Below are 16,106 nucleotides of genomic sequence, written 5' to 3' on the forward strand. Positions count from 1 at the left end.
ATATGTAAATAAAATAATTTCTGGTTATCAAGGATTTGGGAGACATTATACTGATAGAAAGCATTAGCCAGGACAAAGCATTGGTATATTTAAAAGAAAAGGTTGGCCAGATATTGTGGCTCACGCCTGTAATCCCAACACTTTGGGAGGCTGAGACAGGAGGCTCACTTGAGACCAGGAGTTTGAGAACAGCCTGGGCAACATAGCAAGACTACCAAAAAAATAATCAGCTGAATGTGGTGACGCATACCTGTAGTCCCAGCTGCTCAGGAGGTTCAGGTAGGAAAATCACTTAAGCCCAGAAGATCAAAGCTGCAGTGAGCTATAATTATGCCACTACTGCACTCCAGCCTGGGCAACAGAGTGAGATCCCATCTCTAAAACAAACCAAAAAAAGGAAAATAAAAACCATGCCACCATTACAGACTATTCTGATAGTAACCAAATGAGCTACTGAAATGTTTGCTACGTTTTCAGATCTATAATTTTCATTTGGTAATTTTATTAAGGTATACTGGAGTAAACTCTAAACCTCTACATTTAGTAACCATAACTTCATTCATACTGCAATGATATTTATAAATTAACTTTTGTTTTTCAAGGCAAATGCAATAGGCCGAAGTGCTAAAACTGTTCGAGAATTTCTAGAAAAGAATTACACAGAAGATGCCATAGCAAGTGACAATGAAGCTATCAAGTTAGCAATAAAAGCTTTGCTAGAAGTAAGTGATCTAATAAAGCATATTCAGGAAATCATGAATTTTTTTTCTCATCCATTTTTGTTTATTAAACACAAAATTTGCTGAAATAATTCTAATAGCATACTTGTTCTACATTAGGTTGTACAGTCTGGTGGAAAAAACATTGAACTTGCTATAATAAGAAGAAATCAACCTTTGAAGGTAAGTCATTAACCAAAGAGGAAAAAGTATCTGTAGTATAAAGTATTTTGACAAAAGTTAAAAGGTTGTTGGCCTCTAGGCTTCCGATATAATGTTGTCCTTCATTAATGTCAAATAACCTCCACTCATTTCTGACTGTCTACTGGTTTTTTGTTTGTTTGTTTTTTCTGTGTGTTTTTTTTTAATAGAGACAGGGTTTCACCATGTTGCCCAGGCCGGTCTCTAACTCCTAGAATCAAGTGATCAGCACGCCTTGGCCTCCCAAAGTGCTGGGATTACAAGTGTGAGCCGCACTCGTCCTGTCTACTGATTTTTATGTATTCCCATTACTTTACATTTGAAAGTGCCTTGAGCGTCTTGTGAGACTTAAAGTTTAATACCTAGCATGATAACCTTTCCATATTTCTTTGTGCCAAGTCTAATGTTATTGTATATATAATGTCTGTCAGCCATTGTGGGTGAAAACTGCTGGACTACAAAATAAAATATTCAGGATATTGTGATAGAGGACCCACTGGCTAAAGAGCATTTGAAATGTAGTTCACTATTGTTCATTAGGTAGAACCAACCCTGCAATATAGTTTGCCAACTAGCTCTCTTTAGCTGAGATTGTACAAAAGCATTCAAAATTTGGGAAACTATATTAGAAATGTACTTAAAGGATTGTTTTATACTCAAACATGGCAGTGTATGCCTGTAATCCCAGCTACTTGGGAGACTGAGGTGGGAGGATCACGTGAAGTCAGGAGTTCAAGACCAGCCTTGGCAACATAACAAGACCCCCGTCTCTATAGAAAAAAATAATAATAATAATAATTAAATTTAAAAAAAGATTGTTGCCGGACGCGGTGGCTCACACCTGTAATCCCAGCACTTTGGGAGGCTGAGGCGGATGGATCACTTGAGGTCAGGAGTTCAAAACTAACCTGACAAACACGGTGAAACCCCGTCTCTACTAAAAATACAAAAAAATTAGCTGGGTGTGGTGACAGACGCCTGTAATCCCAGCTGCTTGGGAGGCTGAGGCAGGAAAATCACTTGAACCCAGAAGGCAGAAGTTGCAGTGAGCCGAGATTATGCCAGTGATCTGGGCAACAGACCGAGATTCCATCTCAAAAAAAAAATTTTTAAAGATTGTCTTACATGTATCTTTTCTTTGGTTTTAAGGAAAATATTTCAAGTAGTATTAAAATTAGTACCATCTGGAGCAGTGGGTTTTTTGTCTGTTTCTGTTTTGGTTTTTGTCATCATGGTTGCTTTGACATCAATTTCCTACCTTTTATTATTCAGCTAACAGATGGGATATGAGGATAAGACAGCAACAAAGTTTCAATAAATAAGAGAAATGGGGATAGGATGGTGGAGCATGCCCCTGCAGAGCCCCACATAAATCACAGGGTGCTGAGCACAGAGTGTGGAAATGGGTTTTATCCAGGTTTTTGTCACCTGTGCTGCTAAGAGCCCAGGGACAATGCAGCAACACCATAGGGGTACAGAAACCACTGAGGCCAGAGTTTGCCTGTTCCGCTCCATAATATACCTGTGCGTGTACACATAGACACACACACACACACACACACACACAGAGTTATACACGTATTTTTGCTTATCAGTGGTAGAATGGTATGCTTACTGACAGCAGCGTTATACTGTCTTCCACATGATACTTTAGGATAGGCTATGTAGGGAACAGAACACATGCTTTGGAGTTGGTAGACTAGGATTAAGTTCCAGCAGATACATTTGTTTAACAATATGACCTTGAGCAAGTTGCTCTGATCTTCAGCTTTCAGTTTTCTTCCCTATAAAATGAGTCTAATGATAACTTCATCAAAGGGCTGTTGTCATAAGTAAATGAAATGGTATGAGATAGTAGTATCCTTTATAGTAGGTGCTCATTAAATGGTGTTTCACAGATTGGAGGTTTGTGGCAACCCTGTGTTGAACAAGTCTATCAATGCCATTTGTCTAACAGCTTGTGCTTACTTTGTGTCTCTGTCATGTTTTTGGTAATTCTCAGAATATTTCAGACGTTTTAATTATTACTATTATATATATAATATAGTAACAATGTAATCTTTATATAATGGTGATCCATGATCAGTGATCTTTGATATTACTGTGCTAATTGTTTTGGGGTACCATGAACTGCACCCATGTAAAACAGTGAGTGAGCTTGATTAATAAATGTTGCATGTGTTCTGACCGCTCCACTGACCAGCCGTTTACCCGTGTCTCTCCCTCTCCTCAGCCCTCCTATTAACTGAGGCATAACAATGTTGAAAATAGACCAGTTAATAACCCTAGAAGGGCCTCTAAGTGTTCAAGTGAAAGGAAGAGTCTCATGTCTGTCATATGAGTTTTAAATTAAAAAACTAGACTTGTTAAGCTTAGTGAGGAAGGCATGTCGAAAGCCAAGACAGGTAGAAAGCTAGGCCTCTTGTGCAAGTTATTCAAATTGTGAATGCAAATGAAAAGTACTTAAGAAAATTAAAAGTACTTAAAGAAAATTTAAAGTGCTACTGCAAGTGAACACATGAATGATAAGAAACTGAAACAACCAGGCCAGGCGTGGTGGCACGCACCTGGCCAACATGGCAAAACCTGTCTCTACTAAAAATACAAAATTTAACCATGTGTAGTGGCACGCACCTGTAATCCCAGCTACTCTGCAGGCTGAGGCAGAAGAATCGCTTGAACCTGGGAGGCAGAGGTTGCAGTGAGCTGAGATAGCACCACTGCACTCCAGCCTGGGCAACAGAGTGAGACTCCATCTTAAAAAAAAAAAACAAACCAGCCTTGTTACTGATATGGAGGTTTTAGTGGCCTGGCTGAAGATCAAACCAGCCGCAACATTTCTCTAAGCCAAAGCCTAATCCAGAGCAAAGTCCTAACTTTCTTCAATTCTATCAAAGCTGAGAGGGGTGAGGAAGCTGCAGAAGAAAAGGTTGGAGCTAACAGAGGTTGGTAGGTTGGAGCTAACAGAGGTTGGTTCATGAGGTTTAATGAAAGAAGCCACCTTCATAACATAAAGGTGCAAGGTGAAGCAGCAAGTACTGATGGAGAAGCTACAGCAAGTTATCCAGAAGATCTAGCTAAGACATTTATCTTCAGTGAAGGTGGTTATACTAAACAACAGATTTTCAATGTAGATGAAACACCTTTCTGCTGGACGAAGACACCATCTTTGATAGCTAGAGAGGAGAAATCACCTCACTGCCTGGCTTCACGGGACAGACTGTCTTGTTAAGGGATAATGCAGCTGGTAACTTTAAGTGGAAGCCAGTGCTCATTTACAATCAATGGACGGCAGCACATCTATTTACAGCATAGTATACTGAATATTTTAAGCCCACTATTGAGACCTAACACTCAAAAAAAAAAAGATTCCTTTCAAAATGTTACTGCTTATTCACAGTCCACCTAGTCACCCAGTAGCTCTGATGAACATGTACAAGGAAATTAATGTTTTAGTGCCTACAAACACATCCTTTCTGCAGCATGTGGATCAAGGAATAATTTTGACTTTCAAGTCTTATTATTTAAGGAATATGGCCAGGCATAGTGGCTCACACGTGTAATCTAAACACTTTGGGAGGCCAAGGCAGAAGGATTGCTAGAGGCTAGAGGTTTGAGATCAGCCCAGGCAACATAGTTAGACTGTGTCTCTACCAACATTGGCTGGGCACAGTAGCTGATGCCTGTAATCCCAGCACTTTGGGAGGCTGAGGCGGGCAGATCACTTGAGATCAGGAGTTCAAGACTAGCCTGGCCAACATGATGAAACCCCGTCTGTACCACAAATACAAAAATTAGCTATGTCATGGGGGAAATCTGTAATCCCAGCTACACAGGAGACTGAGGCAGGAGAACTGCTTGAACTCAGGAGGTGGAGGTTGCAGTGAGCCAAGATCGTGCCACTGCACTTCAGCCTGGCTGACAGAGTGAGACTCTGTCTCAAAAAAACAACAACAAAAAAAGTCCCGGCACAGTGGCTCATGCCTGTAATCCCAGCACTTTGGGAGACTGAGGTGGGTGGATTGCTTGAGGTCAGGAGTTCAAGACCAGCCTGACCAACATGGTGAAACCCTATCTCTACTAGAAATACAAAAATTAGCCAGTCATGGTAGTGGGCATCTGTAATCTCAGCTACTCAGGAGGCTAAGGCAGGATAATCGCTTGAACCCTGGAGGCAGAGTTTGCAGTGAGCCAAGATTGTACCATTGTACTCCAGCCTGGGTGACAGAGCAAGAAAAAAAAAACTAAAACAAACCAAAAAAAAATTAAAAAAACAAAAATATCAACATTAACAGGAGTTTAGAATAAGTTGATTCCAACCCTTATGGATGACTTTCAGGAGTTCAAGACTTTAGTGGAGGAAGTCACTGCAGATGTGGTACAAATAGCTAGAGAACTAAAATTAGAAGTGGAGCCTGAATATGCAACTGAATTGGTGCAATCTCATGATAAAACAGATGATAAGTTGCTTCTTAAAGATGAGAAAAGAATGTGGTTTCTTGGATGAAATCTACTCCTGGTTATGATGCTATAAACATTGTTGAAATAACAACAAAAAATTTAGAGTATTATATAAACTCAGTTGCTACAGCAGTGACTTGGTTTAAGAAGATTGACTCCAGTTTTGAAAAGTTCAGTTGTGAGTAAAATGCTGTCAAACAGCATCTCATGCTACAAAGAAATTTTCTGTGAAAGGAAGAGTCTATCGATGTGGCAAACTTCATTGTTGTCTTATTTTAGGAAATTGCCACAGCCACTTCAACCTTCAGCAACCACTAACTACCTTGATGAGTCAGCACCATCATCATCAAGACAAGACCCCACCAGCGAAAAGATTACTACTTGCTGGAGCCTTACATGATTGTTAGCATTTTTTAGCAATAAAGTATTTTTAAATTAAGATCTGTTGATTTTTTTGGACATAATGGTATTGCACACTTAATAGACTACGATACAGTGTAAACATAACTTTAATATGCACTGGGAAACCAAAACATTCATGTGACTCAATATTTGCCTTACTGCTGTGGTCCTGAACCAAACCCACGATTTTTCTAAGGTATGCCTGTATGTGTATTCATAAACAGAGAGAGAATATCAATGTGTAGTCAGTTTTAGTCATTTATTCTGGCTTAAAGCAGCTACTGTGTCTTTTTACCTTAGATTAAAAATTTTTAAAGAATGTAAAGAATGTTATGTAAAGCTTGTCATTTTCTACAACTATTAAACAAAAAATTTACCTTTCACTGTAATCTTAGGCCACCAAAATATGAAGAGAAGTGAGTTTGTCAGTAGTAATATTAAGCACTTTCTCCTTCCTCTATTCCTTCTCACCTGGTTTTCGAAAATCTGTTAGAAGTTGTTTTTGGCGGCCGGGCACAGTGGCTCATGCCTGTAATCCCAGTACTTTGGGGGTCCGAGGCGGGTGGATCACCTGAGGTCAGGAGTTCGAGACCAGCCCTGGCCATCATGGTAAAACCCTATCTCTACTAAAAATACTAAACATTAGCCGGGCGTGGTCGTGGGTGCCTGTAATTTCAGCTATTCAGGAAGCTGAGGCAAGAGAATCGCTTGAACCAGGAGACAGATGTTGCAGTGAGCCGAGATTGTGCCATTGCACTCCGGCCTGGGCAACAAGAGCAAAACTCCATCTAAATTTAAAAAAAAAAAAAGTTGTTTTAGGCAGACATTTGAAAATAGTTTCTACTGAAAATTGAAAATTCTCATTGGAAAAAAATTAGTTCCCATTGACCTGAGGACAAATTAAAGTAAGCAGAGGTTAATGTGTTAGAACAAACGCTTTTGTCTACAAGTTAAAACAAAACAAAACAAAAAAACTCCAACTCATAGTGACTTAAACAACAAGAAATCGTTGTATTTCACAGATGAAAGTATACACCTGCTCCAGACATAGTGTGTTTAACAACACGATGATGTCCTCATGGATCTAGATTTGTCCTGTCCCTCCACTCTGCAATTTTCAATATTGGCTTCATCCTAAAGTTAGTTTGTTCTACTAAGGTTGATTCCTCTCATGACCACCAGAGGCAATCAGAATGATTTATTTTCCTGTTAATCTCTTATGGGAGAGGGAGAACTTCCCTAACTTTGGAATGTAAGTCCCTGCCTTTAATCTGATTGGAAGACTGAAGACATCCTCAGAACAGTCTCCAGAAGATTCTGTTTGCTGGTTGGCTAAATGCTAAGCAATGGTATAGAATGGATGTTTGGGTAATCAACCATAATGTATTCTCTAGGAAGTTTTTCAATGTCTTCAGAGTCTGAAATTGCTTAACTGAAAATTATTTTAAAATAGACTTGCATCTGGTTTTAAACCAATTTTGCCAAATTTTGACATACATAGAAATCGTCTCAATTATGTTTCTTTACAGAGTTTTAATTTGTGGATCTTGAATAACTTTGATAGACTCCACATGAAAATATTATAAATCCTATTGCATTCTCAATTTTGATAAATCTTTGTGTGGGATACAGTTCAGTGAAGTGATCAAAAGTGGAGCTCTGGCTGGGCATGGTGGCTCATGCCTATAAGCCCAGCACTTTGGGAGACCGATGTGGGTGGATCTCGAGGTCAGGAGTTCAAGATCAGCCTGACCAACATAGTGAAACCCCATCTCTGCTAAAAATACACACACACACAAATTAGCTGAGTGTGTTGGCGGGCACCTGTAGTCCCAGCTCCTTGGGAGGCTGAGGCAGGAGAATCGCTTGAACCTGGGAGGCAGAAGTTGCAGTGAGCCAAGATCACGCCACTGCACTCCAGCCTGGGCAACACAGTAAGACTCTGTCACAAAAAAAAAAAAAAAAAAAAAAAAAACAAAGTGAGGCTCTAGAGCTACCCTAGTTCAAATTCTAGCTCTACCATTTCCCAGTATAAACAAATTACTTCTCTGTTTCTGTTTTCTTATCTGTGGATTAATAGCCTTTCCACATATGGTTATGATGAGTACTGTATTATTAAATTAGAAAAACACATAAGATATAAGAAATGTACTGAGTAGTATAAACCTTTATTTTTTGATGCCTGTACCCCTTCTTCTTAAGCTGATTTTAGCGGTGGACTGGTTTCCTAGTTATTCTCTGACCTGTCCTTGGCAATTCCAGTTGTATCTAAGTTACTAAGAAGTAAATAGTATTTACTAAATATGAAAAACATGAAATCTCTTAATTTTACAAATGTACTTCTTAAATCACTGACTATGAGCTGAAATGTTAACACTTTGACAAGAAATAGTTTGACTTAAGGTATATAAGTAGACTTCTGCAACTTCAGTTTCTGGCATTATGCTGGATTAGGTAATATAAAAACTCTTCTGCTGTAAAACACCAGGACAATCCTAGATGAAATATAACTAGTTCTTTAAAGACATAACTGAGCTTCTGCAAGAACTAAAAGAAAATCCCCAGGGACCAAAAATGAAAAGTACACTGAAAGCCAGAGGTAAACATTTGAACTAAACTGCCCTGGAGAAGGATACTTGTCTTCCCTAGCCTAGGAAGTTGGATATAAACACCTACGTGGGGCCAGGAATCAGTAGAAAGGTAGAATTTTAAACATGATCTCATTTGATGCCAGGATTCTTCCATGAAAGGATGGACCAGGCTGGGCAGGGTGGTTCATGCCTGTAATCCCACTTTGGGAGGCCAAGGCAGGCAGATCACCTGAGGTCAGCAGTTTGAGATTAGCCTGGCCAATGTGGTAAAAACCCATCTCTACTAAAAATACAAAAAATTAGCTGGGTGTGGTGGTGTGCACCTGTAGTCCCAGCTACTCAGGGAGCTGAGGCAGGAGAATCGCTTGAGCTAGGGTGGCAGAGGTCACAGTGAGCTGAGATCACACCACTGCACTCTGGCCTGGGCAACAGAGTAAGATGCTGCTTCAAAAAAAGTGAGATCTGAGCAGTGGCTCACACCTGGAATGCCAGCATTTTGGGAGACTGAGGCAGGAGGATAAGTCCTTATTTATCAATAATAACATTGAATGTAAGTGAACTAAACTCTCCAATCAAAAGATATAGAATGACTGAATGGATTAAAAAAAAAAAGACCCAATGATCTGTTGACTATGAAAAACATACTTCACCTATAAAGATAACCATAGACTGAAAATAAAGAGATGGAAAAAGATATTTCATGCCAATGGAAACCAAAAAAGAGCCGGAGTCGCTATACTTATATCAGAAAAAATAGATTTCAAGACAAAAACTATAAGAAGAGACAAAGAAGGTCACTATATAATGATAAAGGGGTCAGTTCAGCAAGAAGATATAACAGTCTTAAATATATGTGCACCCAACACTGTAGAACCTAGATACATAAAGTAAACATTATTAGAGCTAAAAAGACAGATAGATTCCAATACAATAATAGCTAGAGACTTCAACACCCCATTTTCAGCATTGAACAGATCTTCCAGACAGAAAATCAGCACAGAAACATCAGCCTTAAACCACACTGTAGACCAAATGTATCTAATAGATACTCACAGAGCATTTCATCCAACAGCTGCAGAATATGCATTCTTCTCCTCAGCACATGGATCATTTTCAAGGACAGACCATATTTAGGTCACAAAATAAGCCTTAAAATATTTAAAAAATTGAAATAATATCAAGCATCTTCTCTGACCACAGTGGGGAAAAAAAACTAGAAATCAATAACTAGAAGAATTTTGGAAACTATACAAATACATGGAAATTAAACAATATGCTCCTGAATGACCAGTGAGTCAATGAAGAAATTAAGAAGAAAATTGAACATTTTCTTGAAACAAATGATAATGAAAACCTAACGTATCAAAACATATGGAATACAGTGAAAGCATTACTAAGAAGGAGGTTTATAGCTATAAGTGCACACATCAAAAAAGAAAGGACACCAAAAAAAAAAAAAAAAAATAGGTGTTCCAAGTTCATGGATTGAAAGAATCAATGCTTTTAAAATGTCCATACTACCCAAAGTAATCTACAGATTCAATGCAAAATACCAATGATATTCTTCACAGAAATATAAAAAATAAAATAAAATCTATATAGAACCTCAAAAGACCCAGAAGAGCCAAAGCTCAAAGCTGCCCTAAGCAAAAAGCACAAAACTGAAGAAATCATATTGCCTGACTTCAAATTATGCTACAGAGCTATGGTATCCAGAACAGCATGGTTCTGGCATAAAGACAGACACATAGATTAATTAAACAAAATAGAGAACCCAGAAACAAATCTACGTATCTATAGTGAACTCATTTTCGACAGAGGTGCTAAGAACATACACTGGGAAAAAGTCTCTTCAATAAAGGGTGCTGGGAAAACTGGATATCTATATGCAGAAGAATGAAACTAGACCCCTATCTCTCACCATATACAAAAATCAAATAAGAATGGATTAAAGACTTAAGCCTGTGACCTCAATCTATAAAACCACTACAAGAAAACATTGGAGAAAATCCCCAGGACATTGGTCTGGGCAAAAAATTCTTGGGTAGTACCCTACAAACACAAGCAACCAAAGCAAAAATGGACAAATAGATCACATCAAGTTAAAGAACTTCTGCACAGCAAAGCAAACAATCAACAAAGTGAGGTGATAGCTCACAGAATGGGAGAAAATATTTGCAAATTTACCCTCTGACAAGGCTTTAATAACCAGAATGTATAAGGAGCTCAAACAACTCTATAAGAGAAAAAACAATAATCTGATCAAAAAATGGGCAAAGGATTTGAATAGACTTTTCTCAAAAGAAGACATGCAAATGGCAAACAGGCATATAAAAAGGTCCTTGGGCTGAGCTCTTGCTTGTAATCCCAGCACTTTGGGAGGCCAAGGCGGGAGGATCCCTTGAGCCTAGGAGTTTCAGACCAGCCTGGACAACACAATGAGACCTTGTCTCTATAAATATAATAATTTAAAAATTAGCCTGGTGTGGTGGCATGCTCCTGTGCTCCCAGCTACTTGGGACGCTGAGGTGGGAGGATCACTTGAACCTGGGAGGTCGAGGCTGCAGTGAGCCACAGTTGTGTCACTGTACTCCATCCTGGGCAACAGAGCAAGACCCCATCTCCAAAAAAAAAAAAGGTGATAAAGATCTTTGATCATCAGAGAAATGCAAATCAAAACTACAATAAAATATCATCTCACCCCAATTAAAATGGCTTATATCTAATAGACAAGCTATAGCAAATGCTGGCAAGGATGTGGAGAAAAGGGATCCCTCATACACTGTTGGTGGGAATGTAAATTAGTACAACCACTATGAAGAATAATAGTTTGGAGATTCCTCAAAAAACATAAAATAAAAGTACCATATGGTCCAGCAATCCACTACTGGGTATATACCCAAAAGAAAGGAAATCGGTATATTGAAGAAATAGCTGCACTCCCATGCTAATTGCAGAACTGTTCACAATAGCCAAGATTTGGAAGCAACCTTAGGGTCCATCAACAGATGAATGTATGAAGACAATGTGGTACTTATACACAATGAAGTACTGTTCTGCCACAAAAAAATAATGAGATCCTGTCATTTGCAATAACATGGATGGAAGTGGAGATCATTATGTTAAATAAGGCAGGCACAGAAAGACATTGCATGTTTTCACTCATTTGTGGAATCTAAAAATCAAAACAATTGAACTCATGGAGATACAGAGTAGAAGGATGGTTACTAGAGGCTGGAAAGGGTAGTGGGGGGCAGGGGCAGGTGGGGATGGTTAATAGGTACAAAAAAATAGAATTTATAAGACCTAGTATTTGATAGCACAACAGGGTAACTATAGTCAATAACAATTTAATTGTACATTTGAAGATAACTAAAAGAGTATAATCAGATTGTTGGTAACACAAAGGATAAGTGCTTGAGGGGATAGATACCCCATTCTCCACGATGTGGTTATTATGCATCGCATGCCTGTATCAAAACATCTCATGTACCCCATAATATATATACCTACTATATACTCAAAAAATGAAAAATAATTTTTTGAAAAGGCTTTTTCAGGCTAGGTGCAGTGGCTCGTGCCTGTAATCCCAGCACTTTGGGAGGCCGAGACAGGCAAATTGATTGAGCCCAGGAGTTTGAGACCAGCCTGGGCAACATGGCGAAACCCTGTCTCTATGAAAAATACAAAAGTTAGCCAGGCGTGGTGGTTCACACCTGTAGCCCCAGCTACTCCAGCTGCTGAGGCGGTAGGATCGCTTGAGCCCGGGCGGCAGAGGTTGCAGTGAGCTGTGATCATGCCGCTGTACTTCAGCATCAGGCAACAGAGCAAGACCCTGTCTCAAAAAGGAAAAATAAAATGAACGATGCTTTTTCAAAGGAGGAAATTATTTCTTCCCCAAGTAATACCACACCACTTTATTCAGGTTTTTATTGTAATGATCTATTTATATGCCAGTTTTTTTCCACTAAACTGTGAACTCCTTAATAGCAGGTAAGAATTATATTCTTCCACTTTACTTTCAGAACCCATGGAACTCCCAGTAATTGCTTGATGGGTAAATTCATTTCATAAACGTTCATTTCATAAAACGTTCAATTAACATATTTTCTGTAGATTATTGACAAATACAGATTTTCTGACACACATCTTTATAGGTGAAATGGAAAGAGTTCTGGAGTTGAAATAAGAATCAGAGACCTAATCTTTAATCCTTCTTTAATCTTTGGTCAAATATAATTCAGCTTTGTGAATCTACATTTTCTTATATATAAATTCTAGTGATGGACTAATTACTAAAATCCTTCACATCTCCAACAGCTTTAAAAACCTGCCTTTCCATGAAGTTGATCATTTATCAATTTAATAGATACCTCTTTTTGGTATTAAGATCATTACATTTAGATTTTTGTATTCACTGAAGTTAATAATTGCTGTCTTGGCCAGGCATGGTGGCTCAGGCCTATAATCCCAGCACTTTGGGAGGCTGAGGCGGGCAGATCATTTGAGGTCAGGAGTTCAAGACCAGCCTGGTCAACATGGCAAAACCCCGTCTGTACTGAAAATGCAAATCTATCTACTAAAAATACAAAAATTAGCCAAGAGTGGTGACACACACCTGTAGTCCCAGCTACTCAGGAGACTGAGGTGGGAGAATCGCTTGAACCCGACAGGCAGAGGTTGCAATCACATCACTGAAGTCCAGCCGGGGCGACAGGGAGAGACCCTGTCTGAAAAAAATAAAAGACAAAGAAATTGGCAACCTGGTGTCGAACCCCTGACCTCAAGTGATCCGCCCAACTTGGCCTCCCAAAGTGCTGGGATTACAGGCATAAGCCACCAGGCCTGGCCAATAATTGCTGTCTTATAGCCATAAGCATGTAACCTTGGATCTACTTGTGAACAGTAGAACAACAGAAAATCAAACTACACTGCAAATTCTTACAAAAATAAAACCTTTTTTGCTTTCTACTTACAGGACATAAAGTAGCGTAAATTATCTTTTCCCATCTCATTTGGCTATTCTATAAACTGATCAAATCATTAAACCCTATCAGAGAATCACACAGTAGGGTGCGGTTTGGAGAGTTAAATGAGTCTTTGTTCATGAATAAAATTAAGCCTCGCATTAAAATGTTTTTGGAGCTACATGCACATATAGGAATATAATGCAGTATCGCTTTTTGCCCCACTTTCTTTTTTAGCACAGTGATAGTAGAAATGTCAGAGATCTGGCTTTGCCCGTAATTGTTATTGCTCTTAGACCTTTTAAAATGCTTCATTGTATATTTGAAGTTACAAAATATAAAGTTATACATAGAAAATATAAATTTATTAAATACTGGAATTCTTCATATTGTAAATATTTAGATATTATTTGTATAATTGACATTTGATCTTTAAATTTTTTTCTCTTTTCAGATGTTTAGTGCAAAAGAAGTTGAATTATATGTAACTGAAATAGAAAAGGAAAAGGAAGAAGCAGAGAAGAAAAAATCAAAGAAATCTGTCTAATTCTTAGGATGACCACTGGGAGCTCTTAATGTTTTGTTTTATTTTACTGCCTGAGGTTGTTTAGTGAAATTTTAGAGGAAAACAGTTACTTTGAAGCATTACATGTAGTACTCGTGTGATGTTTTGAAAATGCCAGATCGGTGGCTGTCTTCATTCTACTACATAGTCAAACATAGGTTTATGTGAAGATTTGCTTTGAAAGGGAATTTCAGTAATTGTTGAGAGCAGTCATAATTCCACATAAGCCTGAGACTCTATAATTTGTCCAGTGTCTTACTTATCTTCATATATGCAAATATAATTTTTAAAAATTTTTAATTAAAAAATTTAATAATTTGGTGATGTTTGAGTATTGACTACCAGTTAAGGACATAGCTATTCCAAATAAACTAAATATAATATGGAGTTGCATTTCTCAAAGAATGACAAAAGCATCCTTATTTAAGAACTGATGAGTTCTTAAAATTTTGTCAGAGCCTTCTTCATTTTACAATATTTCATTATTTTTATTTTACCTTTTTCATTTTACAAGTTGCAATATACTGTTTTGTTCATGGAACAAATGTAGGCCGAATTCAAACATGCAATTAAAGTATGAGAAGAGCTTCTAAGGGCATCTTAACAGGATGCTACATGAAAATAAGGAAATAAATTAATACATATAACTTTTAGTTTAGATTTTTATTTTATCTCAAGTATGTCCAGTGTGTTTGGTTTGTTACATGTTCCATGAAATATCTGAGTATTGGTATTATGGTAGGCTTACTGGGGGAGCAAGAAAAATATAAAAAGTGATCTCTGCCCACAGAGAGGATTTAATCCAAATGGTCCACAAAAGGAATGTGCTTAATTCCTATAGTGAGTTTATATTTTTGAAAATAAAGGCTAGTAAATATTATTTCTGTTGTTTTAATTAATTGTTTATTTATTTCAGAGGGGAGGTCTCACTATGTTGCCCAGGCTGGTCTCAAACTCCTGGCTTCAAGCAAACCTCCTACCTCCATCACCCAAAGTGCTTGGATTACAGGCTGAGCCACTGTACCCGGTCTTAACGTTCTTTTTTGAAAACAAGGAAAGAGGTTGACATTTTGCAGAGGAATGAAAATAGTAGGGGAAGGCCAGGCGTGGTGGCGTATACCTGTAATCCCAGCACTTTGGGAGGCTGAGGTTGGCGTATCACTGGAGGCCAGGAGTTCAGAACCAGCCTGGCCAACATGGCAAAACCCCTGGTGGGGTGGGGTTGGTTTTGGGATGAAACTGTTCCACCTCAGATCATCAGGCATTAGATTCTCATAAGGAGCCTGCAATCCCTCGCATGTGCAGTTCACAACAGGGTTCACACTCCGATGAGAATTTTGTTTGTTTGTTTGTTTGTTTGAGACAAGTCTCGCTCTGTCACCCAGGTTGAAGTCAGTGGCGCAACCTCGGCTCCCTGCAACCTCCGCCTCTTGGGTTCAAGTGATTCTCCTGCCTCAGCCTCTTAAGCAGCTGGAACTACAGGCATGTGCTATCACGACCAGCTAATTTTTGTATTTTTAGTAGAGGTGGGGATTTTGCCATGTTGGCCAGGCTGGTCTTAAACTCCTGGCCTCAGGTGATCCACCCGCCTCGGCCTCCCAAAGTGCTGGGATTACAGATGTGAGTCACCATGCCCGACCTCCTATAAGAATTGTTACTGCTGCCGCTGATGTCACGGGAGACAGAGCTCAGGTGGTAATGCTCGCTCCCCGCATACCCCACTCACCTCCTGCTGTGCAGCCGGGTTCCTAACAGGCCACGAACTGGTACTAACCCACGGCCCTGGGGTTGGGGACCCGCAATCTAAGGGATATGGTTGCAATTCCATCCCTTATTTTTTTACTTGACAAGTACTCATACAATACCACAGTCACTGCATGCCAGACACTGTTTAGATTTCTTTGCAAATATTAACATTTAATTATCTGAACAACTCTGAGACAAGTTTTACAATTTATGCCCATGGTGCTGATGCTTATAGTGCTTTGCCACCACAAGTGTCCATCAGAATGGAAACATTTCTCATTGCTCACCAGTCTCTCCCTCACAAGGATGTATCATGAGAAGGAAGAGGTTTTTTTGAATCTCACTAGCTTTATTACTCCTGTGACTCAGTTCTTCTTAGTTATCAGAGTCTAATTGGGTTTAGCTCAGCTGATTTATTCTACTTTGGAAATCATAGCATTATTTTGGTCGGGTT

The 16,106-nt window shown here is 38.8% G+C and overlaps 1 protein-coding gene across 2 annotated transcripts in view; it reads left to right on the forward strand.

The window, feature by feature from the left end:
- The window catches only part of PSMA8 (proteasome 20S subunit alpha 8), a 56,105-nt gene extending 41,319 nt beyond the window's left edge, over positions 1 to 14,786 (forward strand). For both annotated transcript variants that reach the window (XM_003914254.3, XM_009192557.2), the window contains exons 5-7: positions 603 to 722; positions 840 to 902; positions 13,796 to 14,786. In XM_003914254.3, coding sequence (XP_003914303.1) covers positions 603 to 722; positions 840 to 902; positions 13,796 to 13,888 — 276 coding nt within the window. In that variant the 3' untranslated portion in view covers positions 13,889 to 14,786. The remainder of the gene's footprint in view (positions 1 to 602; positions 723 to 839; positions 903 to 13,795) is intronic.
- The last annotated feature ends 1,320 nt before the right edge of the window (positions 14,787 to 16,106 follow it).

This window comes from Papio anubis, chromosome 19 (assembly GCF_008728515.1).
Source record: "Papio anubis isolate 15944 chromosome 19, Panubis1.0, whole genome shotgun sequence".
Lineage (NCBI taxonomy): Eukaryota > Metazoa > Chordata > Mammalia > Primates > Cercopithecidae > Papio > Papio anubis.